This window comes from Molothrus aeneus, chromosome 13 (genome assembly GCF_037042795.1).
Source record: "Molothrus aeneus isolate 106 chromosome 13, BPBGC_Maene_1.0, whole genome shotgun sequence".
Lineage (NCBI taxonomy): Eukaryota > Metazoa > Chordata > Aves > Passeriformes > Icteridae > Molothrus > Molothrus aeneus.
In genome coordinates this window covers 8451128-8470958 of record NC_089658.1, presented here as the reverse complement: position 1 = coordinate 8470958, position 19831 = coordinate 8451128, and the positions used below count along the sequence as shown (strand labels likewise).

General features: G+C 41.0%; 2 protein-coding genes across 3 annotated transcripts in view; both read right to left on the bottom strand.

Annotated features, from left to right (window-relative positions):
* Positions 1-2125, bottom strand: part of MYO5C (myosin VC) — a 33992-nt gene extending 31867 nt beyond the window's left edge. Inside the window, exon 1 of the mRNA XM_066558518.1 lies at positions 2099-2125. Coding sequence (XP_066414615.1) covers positions 2099-2125 — 27 coding nt within the window. The remainder of the gene's footprint in view (positions 1-2098) is intronic.
* Positions 2126-2957: 832 nt separating this feature from the next.
* MYO5A (myosin VA) overlaps positions 2958-19831 on the bottom strand; it is a 100840-nt gene continuing 83966 nt past the window's right edge. For both annotated transcript variants that reach the window (XM_066559069.1, XM_066559070.1), the window contains exons 30-39: positions 18094-18292; positions 14551-14644; positions 13337-13483; positions 12782-12936; positions 11509-11598; positions 10633-10783; positions 9510-9792; positions 8528-8702; positions 7164-7244; positions 2958-6300 (exon numbers count right to left, since the gene is read on the bottom strand). In XM_066559069.1, coding sequence (XP_066415166.1) covers positions 6148-6300; positions 7164-7244; positions 8528-8702; positions 9510-9792; positions 10633-10783; positions 11509-11598; positions 12782-12936; positions 13337-13483; positions 14551-14644; positions 18094-18292 — 1528 coding nt within the window. In that variant the 3' untranslated portion in view covers positions 2958-6147. The remainder of the gene's footprint in view (positions 6301-7163; positions 7245-8527; positions 8703-9509; positions 9793-10632; positions 10784-11508; positions 11599-12781; positions 12937-13336; positions 13484-14550; positions 14645-18093; positions 18293-19831) is intronic.

Below are 19831 nucleotides of genomic sequence, written 5' to 3'. Positions count from 1 at the left end.
TTAGTGATGTGGAGTGCGTCCTCATCCTGACAGGGTTTGACAAAATGACATTGTTGTCTCTACTCACACAAGAAACTATAATGTAAACTCTTCCAGCATCTTTCTGTTCTGATAGCCAGAACCCTTCCCTTAATTCCCTTACCCTAGCTATATTCATGGTCAGTTGAAACAAGCTGCTTAAATAAACCTGTGAGAACTGCTGCAGCTGCTTACTTGAAAAATTAACATTAAGTCACCATTTCATGAAATGTGAGCAGACCCACAGATCCCTTGGGGACTTGTATTCCCTTTCCTTTTGGTGCCGCAACTGTTGGTTTTGTCACAAACTACTTTTTTCTTCTCCAGTTTGGAAGGAGCCTTGGAAGCTCCAGTAGATCCTCAGAACATGAGTGTCTCTGCCCCAAGAACCCCCCTGGACCACGGTGGGTGCCTACAGAGGCAAGCTGCACTGCACGGCTGTAGCTGCTTTAATTCTAACCCCCAAGGATCAACACCAAACAATTTAGAGCAGGAGGGACTTGCACAAGAATGTCATGTGAGTTACCCTGTGCTGCTCAGCTGAGTTTTCAGTATCTCCAAGGAGAGACATTGACCTTTCTAGTGAGCCACACACCACCCTGGTGCTCATCAGGGGATGAACAACCATGGGAACCTCAGCTGCTGCCATGACACCCCTTGGCTGATGCTCTCAGCATGATTTCACACAATATCCGAAATCACAAAGACATTTTCTAAACAACCCCGAACAACTGTAATGGCAATGTTTTCATCTATCTGACCAAGGGGTCCAAAGGCCCAGCTCCTCAAGTATCTATTTAATAGCCACATGAAAGACATGGCTAATTTAGCTTTACATTTGAGTTTTCCATGTTTATCCAACTATGAATTGTTATTTGTATCATTCCTACACTATGCTGATCTCCTCCTGGCTTACAAATAATGCTTGTTAAACTGAATTCTTTGTTTGCTGTTATTCTTTGTGAGTAGAATATCACCACCAAACAGCCTCCGGGGCACACAGTGTTTTCCCATGCAAGAAAATGAGCTGCACTAGGTCAAGGACGAGAAAGGGAGGGAGAAGAATGTGATAAAAGCACTGATTCTTCAGGAAAGGCCCCTGGAGTTGCAGGAGCCTCCACTGGCAAATGCACCCAGCCTAGAGAGCTGGCTGTCTCCAAACCCTGCCTCGCAGGTAAACAGACGGGAGTTTGCTCATTTCCGTGTCAGGTTACACCCGCACTCCTTCCCCCCTTCACCTGTCCAGCATTCCTGGGAAAAAATCCACGCTCCTTCTCCAGCGGCTCCGAGCGCGGCAGCGGCAGCACCGGGGCCCACCAGCCCTGCAGCTCCATGGGAGCAGCTGCTGCTGCCATAGATCCATAGATGTGGGACAGGCTCACTAAATCACCAACATACCCCTGTTGGTTTGTTATTTAAAGCTAAGCAAACAAACGATACGTCACAACACTCCGGTGACTACAGGAGAAGAGGGAAAAGTTGTGCAAAAGTTTCAGCGGGCGCATTAAGGAGGAAGAATCTTTGCTTTAGGGCCAAGCTCTGCCGCACACATTCAATATTTGCCCAACAGAAAGCGCGGCGCTCCGAGCCTGAGCACCCAGGGAAGGGCAGTTAAACCTTCACGCCGCCTAATCGCTGGCTGGAGCAGCGAGACCTGCTCCCGGAGGCCGAGACTCTCACTAAAGGAGTGTTTTTCTCAAAGAGAAGTGTCTCCCCAGTGGTGCGCTGTCCCGCACGGGCGGCTCCGCGCTGTGCCCACCGCCCGTGGGCGCACCAAGCGCTCCGGCACGGCCCCTTCCCCCGGGCCCTTCCCCAGCCCCGCTCCGGCAGAGCCCGCATGGCCCCTTGCCCTGGGTCCTTTCCCAGCCCCAGCCCCGTTCCGGCGGAGCCCGCACGGCCCCTTGCCCTGGGTCCTTTCCCAGCCCCGTTCCGGCGGAACCCGCACGGCTCCTTGCCCTGAGCCCAGCCCCAGCCCCGCTCCGGCGGAACCCTCACGGCCCCTTGCCCTGGGCCCTTCCGAGCCCCAGCCCGGCTCCGGCGGAACCCGCCCGGCCCCTTGCCGTTCCCCAGCCCCGCTCACCTGCGTGTAGAGCTCGGCCAGCGCCATCGGGGCACAAGCCGCGGCTGTCCGGTCCCGCAGGTGCCGCGGCCCGGCCCGGCCCCCGCCCCGGGGCGTGGGGAGCGGCCCTGCCCCGCTCGGCGCTCCCCGCCCGGCCCCGGCCCTGCCCGCTGGGCCCGGCAGCCTGCACGGGCAGCGGGATCCCGGCTCTGTCCGTGCTCCCTCTCACCGTGCTGGCACACCTCGGACACACCTTTAGGGACCCGGAGTGATGGACACTGCGGCTGCCAGAGGGTCCCCGGGGAGCAGTCCTGACCCAGCGGAGAAAACCAACAGAAACATTAATCACCGCCCGAAAAGCGCTGTAAAGGAATTTCTATGACAAGCTCAGAATAAGATAAAAATTAACAACTCTGAGTTCATGTAGTAGGTTTAAAGCGCTGACAAGGTGCTACAGTTGAATATTCTTTATGAGGAAGAAGACTTGAATAACCACACAGTGCTGTGTTTTAGCAGGTGGATACATGCCAAGACCCACCAGCCGTCCCCACCTGACATGAGGAGCTTCCATAGCACACAAGGGAATGTTTTAGTGCAGTTACTCAAATTTTATTTCAGGAACAGTTAATATTAGATGACAAAACACCCTAACCAGAACTGGGTTATGTTGAACAAAGCATTCTCCCATAAGTACAGCAGTTTATGGCACACTGCTGCTATCTGGGTGTGTATTTACACATCCTCAGATTTTAACCAACTCCCTTGGCAGTCAACACCAAGCCTGCCATGGAGGCAGAGGGAAACCTGTGACCAGCTGAGGTCTATGCCAGCACCCAGCTCACAAGCCACCAACCAACCAAAAACACCTTGAAACAAACTGTACAGTTGTACTTTTATTTGGACATTTTCCAGTGATAGCTATTAGGCTACAGTTTTTATGATGCATACATTTACTAAGTACAACATCAGACACTACAACAGATCAGAGCTCAGGTAATTCTGACAATGTTTTGTTTTTCATCTATGTACTGTAGTGGCATCAAGTGAAAACCTATGTTTAAAGGCTTTTCCTCATCGCATGAAGTATCAGCATCTTAAAAAACCCAAGTGTTTACTCATAGTTTTAGTATGGTATTTGAAATGTGTTCAGTTTAAATCACAAATTACATATAGACCTTCAAATTGCAATTGCTGGTGTTTCCAAGTTGGGAACAAATGTTGCTGGATATCAATCCACTTTCAATGAAGCTGATGCTACTTTTTCCTATAATAGATTAATCTCAGTTAACTGACTTAAGCACTTTTATGTTCCATCCCAGTTTGAAGTGTGAGAAGCTATTTTTCAAAATTTGGATAGAAGACTGTGTCCTAAACATCAGAATAAAATGATCACTGGAATAAAAATACACCAAACTGAATGAGGTAATTATTGTGCAAAATCTGTAGAATAACTGTATATATTTCTAAGGGGTCATTGACAAGTATTTTTCCAGCATCTGATAAAATCTATCATCTCAATAGATAATAAATTAAAATATAAAAGATATGTCCACATTAAAAGAGCATAACAATGATTCAAAGGAAAAAAAAAAGTTTTTAAAATAATTCTGCATTATATTCCATGGTTAAAGAGATTTTAGTCCTAAGGTGAAAGTTATATTATACACTCACACTAAAATTTTACTTCTGAAAAGTGCATGTAAAATACTGCCATGTAAAATGTTAGATGAATTACCAACTACACATCTATTCCAACTCAAAAATATTTTCCTTTAAAACATGTCAAGCAGCATATACTTTTAATGTGATATAAAAGTAATACCAGTCCAACCACTGAGTTAAAGGATGATACCTATAAATTACTAGACACTACTTTTTTTTTAAGGAAACGATACAATAAGGCTTTTTACAGGTAAACAAACTTCAAAAATAAACAAAAAATACATTGAGGCATACATTTTAAACACTAACGCTTAAGTAGTGGATGCATTTCCTGATCTACAGTATGAACATACTGTAATGCCAATTGTTTGTTTTTCAATAGGAAAAAAAAAATTGGGAGGTCAGCATGTTCTCAGGTGTTTTCTTTCCTAACCCTGTTACTGGATGCGAAGGCTTTGCCATTACATTCTCACAAGTACAGTACCTGACAGTCTGAAAACGACCTTACACCTTATTTGCAGCCACTTCACAGCAGCCAGAATCTCACAAATCAAGTAACCTTTGAAAAAGGAGTGTTTGGTATTTGGTGCAGAGGAGAACCTCAATCATTTAGCAAAGATCATTCAGAACCCTTTCACAATGTAGTATCAATTCTTGGAAGTACTGGCATGATCCATCAAATGTAATGTGGGACATTTGAATACAAGATGATAGGAGCATCTTCAAATGATTCTGAGAAAGTTTATGTTGTCTTTATTTCCAATTTTAGCAACCATACAAACAGCACGTCTGCCCTTCAAGTAAAACAAAACTGAAATGTTTCAGTCTGCTTAACAGCAAATCTTTTCTCTGTGAATTTGCAGGCAAACAGAGGAGCACCAAACAGTCTAATAGTGTACCTCTAGGTTATTTACCAATATTGTAAAATAAATTAACGTTAACACTAAGATGCAGATTATTATAATACATTAAAAATATTGCACAACGCAACTGAGCAACGTGTGTGGCTTTATTTTTACATCTATGTTTGAGCCATCCACCACAGAACTGGAACCTTACACGAGGCCTCCACGCTCCAATATGCCTCACATTGTGAAATGTGAGTTTTATATAGCAGATCCAAGATGTGTGAGACAGAAAAATCTTTCCAGTAAAATGTGCAACATTCAAAGTAACTCAGTTTCTCATTATGCACTCTGATTTCCAACCATTAAATCAGCATGAATCATAGTCAAGTGACAGCATCATAGTCAAAACCTACTTAACTTTCTTGTTAGTCAACCTTTCTAAGAATGAGAGCCTTGGGCTACTGCAGAAATTTTCTATTAAAATTTTTCCTCTCATATTCCAGTGTGAAAGAAGACTTTTCTCTGTTGTTATTATTTTTTTTAAGTGGCATAAAACCAAGAGATTATACTTAAAATACACATTGTCATCTCTGGGGTCTACAAACAAAGAACAACATTAGACAGACTCTATAACCTAAATAAATACTAAAATCATTACTGACTTCTGATCGTTTGCTTCAAGATTCTGTATTTTTAGCTAACTACTTTTAAAAATAACTAAACGTGTAATTTCCAGTGTGCTACTTGTGCTTAGTTACCATTTTCCTCTACAGGTGTTACTTGATACAATGTGCAAAATTCCAGTTAAAATAACAGACTGCAACAGACTGTAAGTAAGGTTGACAACAAAAAAATGAAGTGCCTTATTTTTAGTGCTTAGTATGATACTGTCATACATTTAAAACAACAGAATATGCAGCAGCGATTTAGTTTGCTTGGTAAACCACAGTTCTAACAAATAAACACCTAAGTTACAGCATATAGTGAGCTATAGGACTTATCACTACAATTTATGTCAAACTGACATAAATGAGGAAGTGGTTTAAGAAATAACTTGATATATTGCCAGTTTGTGTTTTTCCATTCCGTTTTTACAAATTAAATGTAACAGGCTCCCACGTGACTGTGTATTCTACTACAAAATGCCTTACTTTCAAGTCTTCCATGTCCAGGACTGTGACTGTCCCTATTGGTCCCCACCTATGAGAAGATTACATATGGATTTTAATTTACACTATTTAAATATGTTACTAAAGATCTAAAAATGTCTCTAGACAGCTGAAGACACAATTTTTGTCCAAGCCCGATTTCCATACTCTGGACATGTACAAATCAGTGATGTCCGCATCAATGCAGTGACCAATGAGCACAAATGCACATCTTTCTATGAGCCTTCAGCCTGTGGTGCTGCTGTGCAGTTCCCAGCTACCTTAACTACACACCTGGGCTTAGACAGGCTTTTGTTCAGAAAAACGTGGGTTTAGTGGCTCACTATGTTTGAACAGGTACAGACATCAGGCAACTGGTTCTCCATCTAACACTGACGGGACATCCTGGGGATCACACACGTGATATGAAGCCCAGGCCCAAACTGGCTGGGATCTGAATGGTTTCTAAAGCCAGAGAGGATGGATTGAAGGGGAAAGTAACAGGGAAGATGTGTTTGGCATCCATGAGCAACTGAGGAGAGTCCTTCCTGTCCCGCAGACGCACCTGCAAAGATAAGAAAGTGATGACATCAGCATTTAGCCAGCTGACTGGGAAGAACCACCTTACAAAGCTGATCTGTGCTTACAGATGTGTGTGTGCAAACACACTCTGTGCTAAACTGAGCTGATACATTTACACCAACTGGGACTTCAAACTGTAGTTACTGTGATCTGCTTCACTTCTGCACATCTCCCCCTTACAGTGAAATCTGGGAATATTTAGATTCCCTGCAAAAGGAAGATTTTGCCCAGTATCTGGTAACCATCTTTTCAGTAAGTGGAATTACTGCTTTATCTCAGTTAAGAGATAATCTTCCCAATCTCCCTTATCATGCTATACTGTAATTCAATTTCTAATAGATCAGAAAGTTCACATTTGTTTCTTTAGTTTTGCTCTACTGGCTGCTTCTCTTTGGGGTTTTCAAAACTTTTCACTTTCACCAATATATATACAAAAACAGAAGGGGTAAATTAAGAACTTTGTATGGATACAGGCCTTAATTTTCAAAGCACAGAACTTCACATACAGGCACAGGTCTGGGTAAATTTGCATATCTAAATCTTACTGCTTGAAAAGTTGTCACACAAGTGAGCTTACATACACAAAGATGAATAAGCACAAAAACCCCTCACCTGAAAACCTCATACATAGTGACAGGGAAACCAACACTTTCATCCAAGTCTGGAGACAGGAACTTCTGACTGCTTAAATTTTAAGGCTGACATTACCTTTTCAATGCTGTTGAACTATGATAGCTAAAAAGCAGTTTTCATTTTCCTGAATGTATTTAAGAATGCAAACAATTTTGGCTGATCAGAGGTTTGCTTGGAAATAGTTCCAAGTTAGATAAAGATAGATAGACATACCTGTATTGTACGTATAAATGACACCAAGACTCTCTCTTCAAATTCATTAACTGGAGTATACAAATTCAGGACTTTTACAATCTGTGAAGAACAACAATCACTTTCAGGTTCATGTTACTGATCAATCAATCAACAGATGCATCCATGATTATACCATGATTAGTATAATTTTAAAATTAGCTATTTAAAAAAAGAAAGTTATTTTCAAGTATCTGTTGTTTTTCTGCTTTATTGATTAATGCAGAATTCCATCACCCTGCTCAATGCTATGTTAAATGACTGCCTCCTTCAGAACATATGCTCTTTGGAGGTAGAAACCCAAAACTTCTACATATGTGATGAAAATACCAAATGATGGAAAAATCACATGAGAAGTCACTGACTGTGTTCCTAGCACCCCCAAAAACATGATGTATTTCTCACCCTAATTTTTACCCAGTAGTCATGACCTCCTGTAGTCTTACAACTTCTGTTTTTCAAGAGAGTGAGCTATTTCTCTAAAAACAGGGCTAAAACCACCAAAGGAAAGAATTACATAACAAAGACTTTAAATAATAATATGGGTGAAAAAACCTATTAAAAATTCTCTTTGTTTTTTTACCCTTCCCTTCATTAAAAAACCAAAACATTTTGTTAAAAAGTTAAAATGCAGCACATGGAATTCTACCTTCTTATTAAGTAGAAAATGAAGTGATTTTGCAGTAATGTGAATTAATAAATCAAAATGGCTTTATTAATGCAACTGCTAGTGCTGACACAACAGTGAAAGAAACCAGGGAAATTTCTTCCTTTTCCTGGTGAGAATTGTTCAGTAAGCATCAAAGATGCTTGGGTCCATTTATTCCTGGTCAAGTTCTATGCAAATGTAGCATGGTTTGAAAAAGAAGTGCAATAGATCTCTACAAAATCTGAGCTTCCATAAATAGGAGTCTGTTTACTGAGACCCACTTTAAGGTTAATGGGTACAGTAACTTCACACTCTTGTTTGCAGACTCACAGACAACAGCTCTGTTTGAATTGTCCATCAACTTGGCTGGATACCAACTCTGATGGCAGGAAGATCAATTCCTGCTACCCTAGGCAGAGCTGTCTGGAGTACAGAGATGTCTTTCAATGAAGATTTTTCTCTAAGGATTTCCAAAAACAGAGACTGTACAACACTGCACCCTGCACAATCTATTGAGCTTCCTCTCATTTGTCCAAAACTTATCTCAAACATCAGGTCTGGTCCTTTTTTCACCCCTCCAACTTAATCTGTTTTAGCAAAACAAAGTAAAAAAGCTCCAATTCATGAGTGACAGCAGTGCTGGCTGCTGAGAGCTGCTCAGGAGGGACAGCAGGACAGACAATGAGGATTTGCTTACCTGGGCAGTGGTCAGTGCATTGCACATTGAACATATGGCTTCTGCATCTTCATCTGTTTTCTTTTTTACTTGCAACAACTGTGCAGCCTGGATGAGGGGTTCCAGGGTTTCCTTAGCCCCACTATTCATCAAATTTTTATCACGTAGCCATTCTTCCAGTTGACTCACATTGTATCTGTACAAAGAGGTAAGAACATCAAGAACATTAATGCCTGATTAGGGATAAATGGAAAGCACGCACCATTTCCCTTTCCCAGTGCTGCTTTTCTTTGTCCTTATGTGTTTTTCTGTCTTGTTATTTTGTCTTCACACTGTTTTCTTTCAATTAAGGCATGGATTTTGACTTTCATAACAGTTAGAAACTATGGTCAAAGATTTCCACTAACTAGTCTTTCCCATTTGTTTCTGTTGCTGTTAATTGCATGAATGTGACAAGAAGAAAGGCAAATGAGATTTTGTCCATGCTAAAGTACAGTGAAGCTTTGGGATGTAACTTGAGGGACTGGAATGCCCTGGCTAAATTTCCTGACATATGCCAGTAAAATCCATTGAACAAGTGATGTGAAATGCAGGAGATGATTCAGATGGCTTTACCTCAGGATGCAGCAAATAAAGAGGCATCCTCTGCACCACCAGTATACAAAAAAAAAAAGCAGCAGGTATGTTTGCTATTCTCCTCTAAAAGCTGAGGAAGCAATTACCAACATTTCACCTAGAGCTCTGATTCCCACTTAATAATGAAACACTTTTTGGCTTGCTTCTACCACATTTCCTTGAATGTTAAGTAGGATTTGGCCAAAGTCAACTAAGCTGTTTTTAACCAAATTTTACCAAATCAGTTCAATACCATCTGCACCTCTTTGCATGTGGAAGAATAGATATTTCAGATATCTGCAGCTCCATCAAGAAGATATTCAGCAATGTCAAGAGTTCAATAAGCTTTCCATCAGTGCACTGAAGAGAAGTTTGGAAGCTGTCCCACCTTATCTGCATTCCTTTGCTCCAGGAGCACATGTCCTTGCGCAGGAGGAGGTTGTTGAGTGTTACAGCCCCAATGATGTAGAACATCTGCTTGACCACCTGTTTGATCAGCTCCGGGTCCATGCCATGCTGGCACATCACCGAGTGGAAGGAGTTCAGCTGCCTGATGATGGAGTCCAAGGTGTAGGTGCCCTCGTCAGCAATGCTGGACGTTCTCTTGCGCAGCCCTGTGGGCTTCACCCCTGACACACCCTGGATGGTCTCGTGCTCCAGCATTCCTGAAACTGCATTTGGTTGACACCGTTATTGTAATGACTGAAAACTGCTGATACACAAGGATATTGGGCAAAACAGCAAAGCAGAGAGAGCAGGCTGGGCTTTCTGCTAGCCACAGTTTGCCATGATTTCCAGAAACTGTGTGTCCCACTATATTTGGCAAAATTTGAGTTCACGGGGTTTTGATAAAGATTCCAGCATGTGTGTTTAAAAGGACAGTATGAATCTAGCTCAGGAAAGTACTTTTTTCCTCCTAGGGTCATATGAGCAGTGGAGTCAGCAAACTGAGAGCTGTTCCATTTTTTTAAATGTTGTGATTGGAAAGCATCATGAAAATTTCCACGGAAGTACTGTCTAAACAGAAAATGAAAAGTGTTCTTCATGAAAAAAACAAACCCTCTCTGAACGTTAGCTTTATCACTGCTTGTGATTCAATTCCTCACTGACTGCTGTCAATAACAACAACTAAACATTTTTTCCATATTAATTTCAATTAAGAGTTCTCATGTAATTAAAGTCTAATTTTTCCATGAGATATTTCCCAACAGACAGGATAACAAAGATCAGATTGTCCTGACAGCTTCTTCCTGCAAATGCCTGATTTATGCCAAGCATGCATAAGGTATACCAATTTATTCTGGCAGTGCCAGAAGAACCAGTCACAGTTTAGTTTGTCCTCTAATCCAACCTGTCCAGAATAGTCCCTGTCATCTCTGAACAGAACACCACAAGAAATATTAATGAAACTCTACTGTTTAGGAAGAAATACAAGATACACCTACTACCACCATCACAATTTTCATTTTGGTACTGTGTTGTGAATTTTAAGGAATTCAGCTTTGCCTTACCAATCATTGGTTGCAGAATATTTTCCAACACTCGGACAAGTTGTTGGTAGATCTGAATAGCCAAGTCACTCAGAACTTGTCTGTATTCAGCTAAATCAAAATTAGTGAGGCAGTGTTCATTTTGACGAGGTGTATTATGCTTCATAAACCCCTGCATTCATAAAATATCAGAAATTAATGCTTCAGTAGAAATATTACACAAACCCAGTATTTTCAAAAATATTACACAAACCCAGTATGTGCATTTTCTTTCATGCAACTGACAAATAATACCTTAAGTCACAGCCCCTCAAAATTTTAGTTTGGAACTTTGTCTGATTGAGGCTAATGCTTTTCAAGTGTCATGTCCACAGCATCTGCTTCCTTAACTCAAAATTTCAAGTCTGTGACAGAGGAACAACTCTGCCAGCTTTCTGGCAGGCAAGACACCTTCCCACTCCAGCATGGGCATTTTCACATGGCCAGCTATAGTCAAAAGCACAATTAGGCTCGAAAGAGGAATTGGGCATATCACAACCTCCAAACATCAACTGGTCTGCCATACTATGGCTAAAAGGCTTAATATGGCCTTTTTGATAGGCAGTGCAGTGAATCATTGTTAAAAACCGTAATGGTAGCTGCCAGATCCTCCTGCTTAATCTGAGCTGGCCCTTTTGGGAGCCCAATGTATCTAGACCCTGGGTCCCAGCCTGCAACAAAGGGAAGCTGGTTCAAATCTTACATCCCTGTGCTTTCCACTGATGCTGTCACCATCATTCCAAAAGGTCTAGCCATTTTAAGAGACTACGACTCGATCTTTTGTACAAGATTTGTTAAAGAGCAGTGCTGACAACAATGCTGGAGAGCAAGAGAAACCAGAATAAGAGCACTGCTTACCTCTTCTCCACTGTACTGCTTCAAACAGTGCAAGAATCGGCAGGTGTTTGACAGCCAGAAGGACACTGTTTCAAAGTCATCTCCTCTTTTCTGAAGATAAAAACAAACACACTTCAGCAAAGACTGGCAGGAGAAATAAAATAGAATGCAAGATACACAACTAAATGCTTAAAATACACTTTCTAGTAGATCCTCATTCTGATGTTTTGCAAAACTTTGTGTATTATAGTAATGTATTAGGAAAGCAAGGGTTTTGGCAAAGTGCCATTTAACACCCTCCCTCTTTTCCTAAGTATTTTTCACAAATTATTTCCTCCACAGAAATGATCTTTCTGTGTTTTACAGACCCATCCTAATTGCTCTGGGCAGAAATCAAAGGGCAACGTGACCGTATTCCCAAAATACCCAATGACTCTTGTGAAGAGCACAGTGGGGAAGACTGGAATGATATAGAGCCAGCAGGAGGAGCAGGAAACAATTCAGTTTTGATGAATGCCACTTACATCACAACAACTTTGGCAGCCTGAAATGGAAAATGAAACAAAACAACAAACCCTTCTCACCAAAGAACACAGGACTGAGTATCTGCTGAGTAGTTCTAGAGCTCCACAGTGTGTACTTCTTTCACTTAAAAATGTTCAAAAATTCCTATGGATATCTCAGCTCCTGCAGGATTGTTTACTAAGTATTTTTCATAACTTGTAGTTTGATTAAAGGCTTGGCTTTTGACACATCTCTCTCATTTAAAAAATAAAAAGCCATGCAAGCATAAAGTATATTCATGTCTTAATAATGCCTTCAAGATACACCTGGGCTGAACTCTCCCAGGCAACTCCTTGAAAAGACTTTGGGCAGTAACACATTATCATCAGTGTAATCTGTGGGTGAAGCAAATGAGGAATCTGTTAACCAAAACTGCAAATGAAACTGTTTATTTAAGCGCTCTGGAGAAGATAAACAAAGACTCACTCTGCAAACTCTGACTACATCCAAAACTTTATGAGCTGAGCTTTAGAGGAGGGAGACTATTCAAAACAAAAAGAAGGTAGTTCTTTTACCATTAATTCAATGCATCTCTGCTACTATAGGGATAAAATGCCAGCAATGTAATTTGTTATTTTTTTAACACAACTCTTGGGACTTTAGTGGCAATTCACTGATGACAAACCCAGAGCCAATTCATTTAAAGCCTTTTCCTCATTCTCCTAACAAAAAACCAAGAGCAAATTTTAAATTAATATTTTTTTTTTCTAATCTAAGCAGACTAACTAACCTTTAAGACTTTTTTGATGCCATTGATAGTGGAAGTCAACAACGACCGCACTTTCTGGTCATCGTTGAGGTAATCTGCATGGCGCACACACATGAACAAAATATATGCTGGGAGTCCTGGAATCAGGTTGACAGCTACCCCACGTGGTTTCAGCTCTTGGGAAAAACAAACACACATTGTCTTGTTAAGTGTCAAGTCACTGGAAGATGTTATATGAGGTAATTGCAACCTCCCCAGTTAATAGCATATACATGTATATACACATATATATATAATTTGGCCAGTGAAAACTCAGAGCAAAACTAAGGGCCACTTTCTTGGTAAAAGAACAGAATAAGAAAATATAAGTGCTTGCTTAAAATATGCAGGCATGTTAATATGTACTCATCAGGAATGACAATTAGATTACAATACACATTTAGAAACTGTAGATAAACTGAACACTGTCAAAACCAAAATAAGCTATTCATTTCCTAATGCAAATTCTGTGTTCTCATCATTCATTTCTCAGTGTGTATGGAAGCAGAGAAGGCCAAAAATGAGAAAGATGCTTACCTAAAATAAGATTCTTGACAAGTTTTTGTTCATCCTCCTTCTTGTATTCCAACATCCCTTGGAAGTCCTTTTCTTTCCGTGGAATGTTAACTGGACGAATAGGTTCATCAATGATTTGTCCAGGTGATATGTTCTCCATCTGGCCCACTTCAGAGAGAGAATGGAAAGAAATATTACATTTTCCAGTGAAACTAATACATGCCAGAGACATTTCTGTAACATTCCTGAGGAAAACCCTGGCTCCAGCAGGTCAGGGAAGAGAATATTAAGAGCAAAACTGAGAAAACTCATTGGTTGAGAAAAAGGTGGTTTAGTAAGAGAAGGAAAAGGGGCTGAGGGATAGGAAGCAGAGCAGAGGCAATCACCCATGACAAAACCCCACCCTGAGGGAACTGATGTCCAGCCAGTCTCAAACAAGAGCTGCCTCGTGTGCAAAATTCCCTCCTGTGGTTCCTGACATTAGGAGGTGCAGCACATGGAATATTCCTTTGGCCAGCCTGGGTCAGCTGTCCTGGCTGTGTGCCCTTGTGCCCTCCCACCTCAGGTTACTGAGGGGACAGACTGGGGAAAAAAGGAAACCTTGACACTGTCCAGCTCTGCTCAGCAGTAGGTAAAATACCAGTGTTCCCAGCAGTGTCACAGACTCAAATCCAAAACACAGCATCACTCAGGCAGCTATGGTGAAAGTTAACTCCATCCCAGTCAGACCCACTGCATCTTTTTAGTTAATTAGGCAATAAACACAGACCAAACTATATTTTCAGGAGCATTTTCCCACTCTGTACTATGTATGAACATTACTGTGACCTTGTCCAAAGAAGTAACTGAACGATATTGTAAGATTTTTAAAAAAAACACTTAGTTGGAGTAACTAACTTTCACATTCAAAGGAAAACTGGGTAACTAATTTTTGCCTGGTTCATATTTAGTACTGCTTTTCTCTTGGCATAACCAGATACTGTCTGAGTTCACAAACACTGCAGAAAACCTTCCTTTATGTTTGATGTTTCTCTGAAGGCAGAAAGTATTCAATCTCCTTTTCTGATCTTCTAAAGGTTCATAAAGGAACACACAGAGGTCTGAGCATTCATCCTGTTTCTGCAATCAACAGAGGCTAAAGCTACTGAAGACCTCACAAGTGCTAAAATAGATGGGTATGATGACAACCAGATCACAAAGTAAACCAAAATCTTTCTCTCAAAATATAAAAGTACCTTCGAGTTCACCGATCTTCTTAGCAAACACTTTCAGCTGCTTCTTTAACTTGCGAACAGTTTTGTCCTGCTTTTCCAGCTGCTCCATTAAATCCTGTGAATTCAAATAAGGGAAGGATTAAGATATGGGGACAATCCTGGAGCGTGTGACAGAGACAAGAAGAGTGCTGTTATAGAGTTATGAGGCAGTGAGGAAAGCTGAACAGAAGTGCCATCCTCTGGCCAAGGGTTGCAAGCTGGTACACTGCCTATAACACAAGCCAAATATTGCAAATATTATTAAGTTATATGCAGCATGACAGAGGCAAAGCTCATAGGCAGGTAGATTCTGCAGACACTCAGAATGAGGTCAGTTCATACAGCAGAAGATATTTTGCTGCAAACACATCTCCCTCATGCTTTCTCCCTGCTCTTCCAAATGCCTCACAGAAATTATTTTCTTTATTATAAAACAGCTATTCTGTATTTCTGCATCATTTATTCCTGTCTTTAAGACTGATTCCTTATTCAGACCTATCCATGTTATCAGAGGATGACAGAGATTCCTAGAAAGACCATAACTTGCACTCAAATTTACCAAATAAAACATCCAAACAACATTTCTTGCTGTCATCACATTTCCTTACACTGAAGCTGGTTTCTTACATGTTTTTATTCTGTACCTCAATAAATCTAGCATCTAAAGGTCCCATTCTTTTAATAAACTGTATTTGTCCTTCAAAGGAACACTCCCCAGAAACCTATCTTTGAATAGTTCTGTGACATATCTGTTGTAGTACATTAATAAAATAATCATGTAATTAAAAAAGGGAAAGTCATTCTAAAGAAAGCAAAACCTCAAGCTCAAACAACCTGAAAGACATTCCAGGTTAGGTGTTGGAAAGCAGCTTAGAAGAAAAATCTTCTAAGCAGGAGGATTATTCTTGGCACTGGTAGGAACATAAGGGATCGTGAACTCCCTGCAACAAAAACATCATCTGGGAAACTACACCTCTTCTGAAATACTGAAAAATTTTAGTGCAGCATGGGCACAAACCTTAATCACAAAGTGAAAGAGTTTATGAGCCCATACAATATACTTGAGCAGTCAGACATCAGGCCTGCTGACAACAGAATCGAGGCCATGCTTCACATCCAAAGCAGTGTTCAATTTCACAACAGAAATCCTATTAATAACACTACATACTGGTCAGATAAATCAATTTCTCCTGAAACTAACAAAAAGATACATGTAAGTTCAACAGACTGTTTTGAATGTATCAGGGATGGGATGTGATTTCAGAACAACCACTATGTGAGGATGAATAAAGCTTTTCTATGGTTCCTCTAAACAGATTTAACAGATTTCATGTCTCATTAAGATCTAGAAATTCCTAAATTATATTCTTTCAAGCTCACATATGGCGCTGTCTTTAATTACTGTGAAAATATTATCACAATGTCATTCTTCATATTTTGCATTTCTGAAAAATATTAAAATAAGAATAAATTGCATCTATGATTAGATTGCTCGTTTTCATATTCACCTTGGTAAGGACCTGTATGATCAGTCCTCTGCTTTTCTGAACTGAATCTAAATGTATCAAAGTTTCAAAATAAAAGTGTAGTTTTGAAAACTGAACATCTTTTACATCATGTACTTCTGTTCCGGGGCAGTATTAAGTGGTACTGAAAAAGAAACTGCTTTGCTCACAGCGCAAGGCTCGTATTAGTAACAAAACTGTGCATCAAAAAGAAACACAGATTACACAAAGGACATTAAGACTAACAAAAAAAGCAGTGAAGGAAGTAATTGGCATCGTGAAGCTCTCTGCAGGGGGATTTCCTCTGAAAGGGAGAAAGGAGACAGTCTGCTTTTCATTAGTGCTTCAGAAACAGCGACCGAGACAACAGAAAACAGGGTTCACGTGAGCTACATACAATCATCCTCTTGTAAAGGGAAATCCGGTACAACTGATACTTCTTGGGATCATCTGCATACAACTCCTCATAAAACTGCAAAAATATGGACAGGATTGGTTTCCTCCCTCCCTCTGAGACACTGAAACTTCAGTGAGCACTGTACTGATTAAATCAGAATACAACAAGATCAAGAATCTCCTGCTTTTAGGGAGTCTAGGCCTTAGTTGTGCTCATGCCAGCACCTCTCAGAGAGAAGCTGATGTAGGTGAGTTGCAAAACAGTCAGATCTTTTAAAAATGGGCTATTCTAGGACTGTGAAAGCATGGAATACAACCTTTGTGAGAACAGGGACAGGACATTTTCTTATGCTAATCAAGATGGGATTGCAGTGAACACTACAATTCTAACATGGCATCTGGAAAGCTGCAAATAGTTTCCACTCCAGGGCTCAGAGTGGAACTGAAACATACACTTGGCTTGGAGTGGACTTGCAATACTCAAACATCTGACGTGAAATACTGAGGAACGAGCCTATATTTAACAAGCAAAATTACATTCTGTGTATTTGAAAACAAAGAGAACTCCTCTGGGATGTAATTACATGACTGTGTGTTGTCTTGGGAACACAACGTGATGAGTAGGTCTCTGGGGGAAAAATGGCTAAAAATTGTAACATATGACACAGCAGCAGGAGGGAGCTGCTGAGACAAACATTCACCATCTACCTTTGTGAGAGACTCTGGCTGCTGAGGCAAACTTGCACTTTTAGCCAGTTCTCCAACATGGATCAGCTGAATTATCTGACACTTTGCTCACAATCTTTGGTATTAAGACAAGACTCCAACAGTGATAACTTCTGTCATGTACATTAGCAGGGAACAGTTCACCTTGGCTTGTTTGGAGGAAGCAATGGCACTCACAGCCAGGATTTTTCTGGCTGAAGTAGTTTGTTTCCCTTTACCAATAACAAGCCAAACATATGCCAACACAGGTTTCTTTGGAAGATTTCCCCAGAAATGAAGTAGCACACATAGGATGAACATACTCCTTTGTGGAAGAAGGTAGCAAGTTTTGCCCAATCCTTCCTTCACACAAAAATGTTGTGCAGCACACATGGAATACCAGCTACTAGCTAAATGACTTCCAAGCAAGTTTCTTTTTATGGAACTATTTCTTTTTTCAAAACATATTGAATAGCTGGAGCTTGTAAAATGGTGGATTATCTGTGTAGCTTCAGGCAGGGAAGAGATATGGAAAGATAAATTACATTAAATAATTAAAGAATTACATCAGAGTTTTTCAACAAAATAAACAAACTAACATATTTCAGGGGAAACACCCCTCCCTGGCATTATGAGTTTTTATGACTTCCCTGAATATCAACATTCTATTCAGCCATGACTAAACTCACCAGCAGTTGGAAGCTGGGATCCACAAGCTTCCTCCATGCCCCAAACTTGAAACCAATCTCCTGAAACATTATTACTTCAGGAGCTAATCTCCTGTTAGCTTACACTCAAGAAAACCACCACCTCTGTGCAATTTTTCTGCAGGAAGCTGCCCTGTGAAGGACGATAAGGTGCCAGAGGTGTGGCAGGAGTGTGAGTGCCCCAGCCTGCTCCTGCAGCCCTGTTTCCTTACCAGGTTCTCGTTGGTCAGCCGGGTGATCTCGTGCTGCAGGCTGGCCTCGATGCGCGCCTCGGGAGGCAGCTGCAGGTTCTGGGCCAGCAGCTGCTGCTGCCTGTTGTTCTCCTCCTTCAGGCTCTGGATCTCGCCTCGCAGAGATTCCAGCTCGTTCTCGTGGCTCTTCCTCTGAGACTGAAGCTGAGACTCCAGCAGCCTAAGGAGGGTGAGCAACAGTTTGTGTGAGCAACTCAAAGTTACGTCCCTGGCTCTCAGAGGGAGTGTAAAGCTTTAGCTGCTGCTCAGGAACAATTAGCCATGGCTTGCAAAGGAAAATGAAAAGGGCAGAGTACTCTTTAAACCCTTTAGTATGCCTTCTAATTAAATTAAGCTGGCAAGATCAAAAAGTGGAGAGAGAGAAGCTAATTGTGACACTGCTCTGCGTTTCCTTTGATGGAACACAGACTGTACAGGGTGCCACTGCGGCAATAAATGTGAAGCTAAGTCTTCTCAGATTGACTGAAGGGGCTTTAAAGAGGTTTTATCTCTAAACAAATCAAATAATCCTAGATGAAGATGACACTATGTTCACTTAAGTTAGCACTTTGCAATATTAACAATGGGAAATATTTTTAGAGTTAACTTTTTCAGCCAGAAACCATTTAATTGCAAATGCACGTGGATAATCTTTATTTTTGCATTAAACCCAACATTTTTCAGAGGGTTGTCCTTAATGCACAAAAGGTCAACAACAGAATCAGACTCGGGACTGAAATCCAGGAGCTTTATCCTCACCACTAACTCATTCTTTCCCCTTGGGCACACCACATCTCCAGTTTTTCTCACTGTGAAGTGGGGATAACACATACCAGCCTCCTGCCAGGCAGTGCTGGGGATCTACTCCTGCTTGCAAGGCACTGTCCAAGGGCTCTGACTCATAATTTTGTACACACAGAGGAAATGACAATACTAGTGACTACCAGTGTTCAATTAGACAATATTTCAGGGTTTAAATATGCATAAGGCAGGAACACTTATTAGTAACTAGACTGATGAAGCACACAAGGGTAAACAGTCATTCACCTGCAATGCTCTGCCATTTAATATAAAACTTCTTGTCTCTACAGTGCCAGGACAAGAGGCACAGAGCAAACCAACTCCCATCCTGTCTGCAGAACACTTGCTCTAGGTTAGATCTTCACAAGGTTATACAACAATGTTAGGGGTAGAATGTGTTAGCAACAGAAAAGGAAGGACTTTAGTTATAGCAGTCATTGCAAAATACCACTTTCTGTAGTCACTGCTACCACTGAAGCACATCAGCAGGGCTGTGCAGTGAATTAGCTGTCAGGGCAGGACTAGGAAGCATTTTGGAAGTCAGGGATACCAACGAGCACACAGAGCCAGACACCCCATGACCAGCACAGTCCTTGCAGAGACCACAGTGGTCCCACTGGGGCTCCAACAGGACCATGAGGAAATAAAGATGACTTCTCTTTCATGGTTATTTTGTGACTTACATTTTGAATCTGGCATGGAGAGACATGGGAGAAGAATGTTTAATTTACTGACCTTGAGACACAAGGAGAGTAAGACCCATATCAGTTTGAAATTTAAGAGTACACTGATCCTACTTAATAATTTAATAATTACTAAAATAATTTTACTTCTTTAGGCTGAAAAACTGTAAGGAACATCAATTTTGAAATCTGGTGTAAAGGCTTACAAATAGTACATGGCTACAAATGCTTTCCAC